Source organism: Monopterus albus, unplaced genomic scaffold, assembly GCF_001952655.1.
Source record: "Monopterus albus unplaced genomic scaffold, M_albus_1.0 scaffold37.1, whole genome shotgun sequence".
NCBI lineage: Eukaryota > Metazoa > Chordata > Actinopteri > Synbranchiformes > Synbranchidae > Monopterus > Monopterus albus.
The window spans coordinates 1,026,975-1,034,606 of record NW_018127917.1 but is presented as its reverse complement, the minus strand read 5'-3'; the positions used below and the strand labels follow the sequence as shown (position 1 = coordinate 1,034,606).

Genomic DNA, 7,632 nt, shown 5'->3' with positions numbered 1-7,632 from the left:
GGGCCTGATTGAGTCAGAACATTTTGAGTATATAAACAGAAATGAAAGGACACAATCTTCACACAAACAAAATAAACTTGTCACATGAAGTTTTTATTGGCAAGTTTTGTTCTCTTGTTCTCTTCTGACAGTAGAACAAACCCAAATGTTGCACAAAAAACACAAACTTTATAACAAGGCCTGCAAACTGTAATTCATTGACATTCAGTTGAACAGCAGAAACTAAACAATTTCTGGAAGGGTAGAAAACTTTTATAAATTCTATTGTACAAATTATACAAATGAAGATCCATTACAAGCTTGAATGACAGATATGCTGTTTTAAGTAAGGACAGTTTCATGTGTCATTATTGATATTATCATGAGGATGATGATGCTGATGGTCATGCAGAAGTGATTTTGATTTTGATCAGGCTGAAGATGTGATTTGTCAAAACCAAAGTCAGGCAGCTGCAGGGATGAAGCATCATGGAGTTAAGTTATGTTTGTGTTGAAGCAAAGCATTTTAAATGACAACAAATAAGGCAAGCAATATCATATGGATAAGGACAAAATACTTCTCCTATACAGCCCACCCATTCAAAGGATGAAAGTAGATTCAGAGCATATTTGAATCAGCAATATGACAATGAATCAAAATATTAACCAACTGTGAGCAGAAAGGAGGTTATATTAGAGGCTAATGTATATTTAGGCTAATCTGTTCATTGTGGAACAACTCTCCCCTTTTGGAAAAGCTGCTTGTACTTGACATCATTCTGTACGTTCTCAAGTTTTACAAGACTTTCATGTTCAACCTTTCCCACCAAAGCTTGGGAAAATAAATAAATACTGACAGAACTGTGAGAAGCCCTTTCAGTGGACTCCCTTGTATAACAGTCAAATTGAGAACACTTTCATGGTCTTCCTTAGTGCCAAATGACACAACAAACTTCACTGTTCTTTCTAAATCGCTGACTTTAAAGGAATTGTTTAGCATTTTGGAAAACACCTACACTCACCTTTGTATTGAGCATTAGACCAGAAGCTTGGTCTCTCTCACTCTCATGCCTTTACAGGAAATTTAATGCTAACACCTAGCAATCAACTGGCTATCTTAGCCTAACTGCTAGTATGCTTTATAAAAATCTGCACTTCAAATTATATCTTTTTTTAATATATATACCAAACCAAAGTGTAAAAACAAGAATCTGTGGTGAATTGGTGAGTATAAACCTTTGAACAAAGCAAGTGTTCTCCTGTTTCCTTTCTTTAAGATAAGCTAACTGGCTGCTTGCTCCAGCCTACTGTATCTTTACTGTACAGTCACAGAAGCAGTATTGATCTAATCACCACATTCTCAGCAAATATAACAAAAATGTATAGTTCCCAAAATGCCATTTTGCCATTTATATAATATAGGCTACATTTTGTTTAAATGTTTGATTTATTTTTAAGGAATTTAAATAAGTTGCAGTGGACAAGGTTGCACATTTTATACTGTATATAAGATCGCAGGCTTTGGAAAAGTCATGTATTTGATGCGCCTGTTTTTCATTGTTGCTGTCAACAATGAGCCATAAACAATTTTTGTATTGAAAATAAACATCTTTGTATCCACTCAGCTGCATTTGTCATAAAAAGCTTGTTTACCATGGATGACTGTGCAGCACGATGCTCGTCACCTGAAAATATTTGTTGAGCTAGAGGGAGTTAGGTGAGCAGGGGAGCTGAGAACAGTTCATTTCGCAGTCTAGTGCTGCCTTTCTTCCTCTATGAATTGTTTTTTTTTTAACTTTCCTTTTTTGATGTCCTGCCACTGTGTTTGATCTCAGCAGGGTCCTATTAGTCCAGTGCATGTAGGAAGGTAAAGAGAAATTGAAGAGAAATAGGTCTAACAGGGTTTGTCCTCTGTCTGCACACTCATACAGGATGCAAAGCTTAAAAAGAACTTTCAAACTTTGAACTAGTGTGAGCACCAACTGAATTCATATTCGTGCTGTGACAAATGACAAGTTTCTTTCCTTCCTTACACTTCACTTCATTTAAGTTAAATCAAATGCAGTCTAATACAGGTTTTGCAATCAATCCCACCTTGTTCAGGTTTTATTGATAATTGTGTGAATTATTTTAAAGGCTACAATTTGAGATACTCGTTAACTGGTTAGCATTATACTGACTGGTGTTTCTATTATTTTGTCCATTCTAGCGAGAGAAGGTTAAATAACAGAAACACATGTCTCGTTGTCTTATTTCTTGCAGGACTGTTTGTATTAGCATTAGACTGCACTTAGTCAAGTAACCTTCCTAATAAACTAGCAACTGACTGCAGTCAAGCACAGCAAAATTTAGTGCAGTACAATAAACATGTCCTACATGTTATGTAGTGACTAAGGCTGTTAACTGAGCGCTACAGACCAACCCTGAATCGTGAGTAAGTAATTTCAGGCTGCGACTGTAGCCTATTGTCAAATTACAAGAGTGAAGATTCAAGTGCTCTCACCAAAGAGTGTACAGGGAGATTGAATGCTTAATACGCCACCTTGATTAGCATATATGAATCAGACCTTATTGGAAGATAAGAAAATAAACTTAAAACATGACTGAAATTAATGTAAAAGTCAGAGGTGTACTAACAGACAAAAAATAAAAACTGTCATAGATAATTAGTTAAGTCAATAAATCAACATCTTTTTTAAATATTTACTTTTTAAAATATTTAACGGTATGTTGTCTTTATTATAATTGCATAGTCTTGAGGTCATTAAACACCGACAGTACTGTACATATTGGGGAAGAGTCTGAATAAGCTATTAGCTCGCTGTCTCACAAAAACACAAACATACAAATATTGTGTTCTGTCCAATTATTTATATATTAGTGCCTGTGTAATTTGCTCAGACAGCATGTACTGCACACAAAAAACCCTTTAACGTTTTAGAAACTAATTCCTCAGAGAAAAGGGGAACTCACATTCATTATACTGTATGTGAATATCAATAGAAATATTTTAACATTTGTGTGGTGGGTAGAGCATTTTTAGAATTCATTTCATTCCTCTTCACTCACTGGGAAGAGATTAATTTGTCAGTCCAAACAAATGGGTGCACTGATTTGTGACTTAGCAGACCATGTAATAGAATCTGTTAAACTGAGATATTCTCATAGGATGGTCTGATTTCCTCCACCAACATCTGGTACCCATCCATCTTTTTTCACAAGTGGTGACTTATTCGAGGATGTTCAGTAAAGTTGAGCATCTTAGCTTATCTTTGTTTCACTTTTATAATCTGTCTGAAAGAGGAGAAAAACCAACTACCGTATGACTGACAAAATGACTTTCAGTGGTGACGTTGGCTTTGGAGGCAATGCGGAGCCAGTAAAATTAGATATTCAGACCTGTGTGCTTTCAGAACCAAGCTGGTTCACATCCAGGGGTCAACTGAGAAACTCAGAGTGACAGAATAAATAAATAAAAATCACGGTTTCCTTCATTAACACAGATGCTGAGATGCCCTTAAACAAGGCACTTAACCTCCTGACTGTGTAGTACACGTCTGTCAGCGTGCTGGGCAGCTTGCAAATGAGCTATATGTGTAGCACTTTTTCATTTGTACAACCTTCAAAGTGTGGTATCGTGTCAACCCTGCCTTCTAGAAATTATATTTATATACTACTAACTTGTTTTCCCAGGTACACTGTAGTTTGAAATGGAATCAGTGCTTTGCCTGCATTGTGTTTACATGGATTGAAGCACTGTGTATTTGTACCACATACAGAGGTTGATAGCGGGCACACAAAGTGCACAACTGTGATGCTGTGGTGAGGCTTGCTGTACTGTACGTAACAATATCACTTTGATTAAGATTAAAAAAAGACTGTGTTTTCAGTGTTTCAAGTCACTTTCAAGTTTCAATTTCTCCAAGTGCACAACCTTTCGGTAAACTGGACCAAGTTCCACGTGTTTCTAATCTAATGTGCAGGCACATTCGTTCAAAATGTTTCTTTATCCTGTTCATTATGTCTCATTATGTACTTCAGGTAACTACATTCTTCTCAAAATGTTATATTAGGAGGCAGGATTGCATGTGGTGTGTTTTTGGTTACAGGCACAATGAAAAAGAAACAATCTAGGTTTGGAGAAACAAAACACAATGGTGCAGTAATAATGCAAAAAGAACCTAATGCATTATTGAGAATGTTTGTATGGGAGAAATATACATTTATTAGGCACAGTGGCCGTGATTTGCTGCCCAATGTGAACTATGAATTTCTAAATTTGGTGACATTAAAATTTTCTGATAAACTATTTTAGATTGTGAATAATATTAGTACAGAACTTAAAACATGAGTATTTTTGCTGAAATCATTATAAAGTCTTCAAAGATTAGGAAACAAAAGTAATGACCATGGTAACTTCAAAATATGCCCCAAACACTTTTGCATAAATTTCACGCTCCTGATGATGTAATGAACAGTTTTGTAGGGTGGGTTGATGTGAGGATATCTCTCAGGGGAACCCTAAGAAAGCTGAGAATGATATGTTGCACACTCATGGTTTTAAAAAACATATGTGGTTGCAGCTGAAGATGAGTTGCAGCATAGCATGAATGATTTTGTATGCATGTTGAAATTCCACAACAGAAAGGCAAGGGTGTCGTTTTGGGGAAGGGCTTCAGGCATAGAGTAGAGAAAGGCCTCTCTGTTTGAAAGTCTGCGGTGTGTTGTGCCACCCACTCTGGCAAAGTGGGCCAATACTGACTGCTAAAGGGTCCAATCGGGCATTAGGGGAAACATGGATGTGCCAGATCTGGAGCGAAAAGGAGGAGCAGGAAAGGCAGGGGTTGTGGGAGCAGGGCGGGACAGGAGCAGGTGGGTGGCTGGTGGAGCAGATGTGAGCAGAGCTGAGGACGAGCTTCACGCAAAGACAGTCCCATCGATGCCTCCGTCACAGCCTGAAGCAGGAAGGGGGAGGGAAGGGAAACAAAGATAACATTAAACTGGAGCTGTTTTTTTTACCACACAACCGTGCAGGACACCACGCTGTTAAAATGTTATGCTCAGACAGACTCCCAACAATGCAGAGTACATGAAATCATTTATAAACATATCCTAACTTTGTATTTCTGATGTTCTTTTATTTTAGCTGATCCAAAAATGACAAGAGGAGCAATGAAGATCAAGGCTTGAGTCTAGGATTGAATGTATGTCACAGTCTGCACGTGTGAGTGGAGAATGTCACAGAAACTGTTATGACAAGTTATATAAGCATCTTTCTAGTGTACTTCATTCTTATAGAAAATAATTCTAATGTTAAATCAGACAATAGCCAGTTTCTTTTTACGAGCAATGGAGTCTTACCACAATAGGCCGCAACATTTTCTGCTATAATTAGAACATTTTGCATCATTTCAAGTGCAAGTTGTCTCTAATTTTGGTTTCTGCCTGTGCTCTCTCACAAGTTTGAAGGGTTGTTTGGTAGGCGAGTCACATAATGTCACATAGGACTGTTTTTAGCATTGGCAACATTTTAATCAAACTATGACAGCTGGGGGTTATTGCCAGCACTGTCACATTGAAAGTGACTCTCCAGAAAATAATCTTTTATAATCTTAGTTAGTTAAACTGTCACTTTGGTTTTTGTATGTATAAAAGAAACAAGTTATGAATAATTAATTTGTTGATTTTTCAAAAATTTTTTAGAGATTAGTGGATTTTGTTAAGGTCTGTTTCTCCCATGTCCGGTCTTTTTGCTAAGCTAAGCGAAGTGGCTGCTGAGGCAATTAAGATTATTTCCCAAATGTCAAACTAGTCCAGTAAATGTGTTTTTCTCTTTTTGAACATTTACGTTGATTAGTGATTGGCATGTTTTCAGGGGGCTTTGATATGATACAGTATTTTAAAAAGGCATTCAGCCTGCTGTTGGAATAGAGCCATACAAGAATCCACAGGCCTGTAGCATTAACCCAGTAATGATATACCCACATCACCCAAAAAAACTCAAATTCCTTATATGATTGAGATCATTTCAACAAAGATAAGAAGGTGGATAGAGCAGCATTAACTGCCAAAATTAATAAAGTTCAAGATCTAGACAAGCTTTGAAACAATTTCATTTGTCACCACGTGCTGTGCAGATCAGAAATCAAAACCACAATGGATTTTAGCAAGTCTGAGTGGCACTGTCATTGCACATTATCTGCCAGATGGGCTGGCATAGGGCCTGCTGGAGGGGAAGCCTGGGTCACATCCTCCATCCTCTTGCATTATGTAAGATTTATTTTTGGGATGTACAGTTCAAACCAGTGTGGGTTTGCCAAGTGGTTGTCAGGCAGTCAACCACTCTCAGGCTCTTGAGCATGATATGAAATCACCACGGTTTGACCGCCAAAACTTTTTCCCCAGATATGTCAGACAGGCTGCCTCACTCAATAATCCAGTCAGTAAGACATTTCCACCTGATTTTATCTGAGTATTTCTGGCATCGGTGTTAAATTTATTCACACACTGAATCAAGCCAACAGCCATGCAGGACTAATTCATGATACATACAGGTGTTGCCAGCATGCTTCTTAGCCTTAAACCTAGCATGTGTTTCCTTACTGGCACACCTTTGGGCTCAGTAAATCTGAACCTTGAGGATGTGCCCCTTCTTTGGTATGTAGTGCTCCTGCTCTCACTTTCTCTGTAACCTCTGCTCTAATGAAATACATCTCCAGCATAATGTGGGTGTCTTTATATGAACAGAGAGAAGCCCACAGTCCCTAGAGGCTCCAAACTGGCTATTTTCAAAAACTGTGACTGTGGTTTTATAGACCCGCATCATGTTTGTAATGGTGAGCACTGAACTTATCTAATTAGCTTTATCAGTTTAACCAAGGGCCTAATGGAAGAAGAGGTCTTCATTGTGTGATGTTTTTTGTAAACGAGGCGTTGTTCACTGTATGTGGTGCTATGATTATATTCTTTCGCACAACTTGCCTTGTCTACATGTAACATAACCTGGTGATTCTCTACAATCCCCAGAATACCTAATAAAAAATCATTAGAAGAATCTTGTTGCACTCAGTACATGTGTGCTTGTGTGGAGAATGTGAAGTTGTCATCACACCATGTTGAATTTTGGTTAAATGTGCTATTTTGATGGGATCATGCTCATTATCAATTATATATACACCACATACATCTATGAGTTAATTTCAAAGAATAAATACTATCCCACGGCTACATACAGTCGCAGATGCTTCAGTTTTGTTGAAACATCCATTTTAGTGTTCAATTTGAGCACAAACCAGACAGAAATCGATTCATCTGCAATGTTTGTGTTATCTGCCAACAGCCGCTAGCTAGCGTTAGCTCCCACACTGAGAGCTGAGATCAGAGTGCAGCCATATTTCAGGTTGTCACTCACATTGGCAGGATCTCTAGGTCCACTATGAGTTAGCTACAGTCAGCCAAGGTATCAATTCTGAATTACCACAGTCAGTAAAGTGAGAGTTAAATGATTTAAGCAGCTTTTTAACCAAACAACACAAGAATGTATGCAGGTAAATACAGCGCCTCCCTCCCAAAATGGCACCCCTGTCCCCACATTCAACGCAGCGCGATGCACCTTCTCATTCTCTATACTGTGCCCCAGTGGCCCTATTTTCA

The 7,632-nt window shown here is 38.0% G+C and overlaps 1 protein-coding gene across 1 annotated transcript in view; it reads right to left on the bottom strand.

Moving 5' to 3' along the window:
* Nucleotides 1–147: 147 nt before the first annotated feature.
* The window catches only part of ksr2 (kinase suppressor of ras 2), a 102,355-nt gene continuing 94,870 nt past the window's right edge, over nucleotides 148–7,632 (bottom strand). Inside the window, exon 22 of the mRNA XM_020598245.1 lies at nucleotides 148–4,934. Within this exon, the coding sequence (XP_020453901.1) occupies nucleotides 4,928–4,934 (7 nt within the window). The 3' untranslated portion in view covers nucleotides 148–4,927. The remainder of the gene's footprint in view (nucleotides 4,935–7,632) is intronic.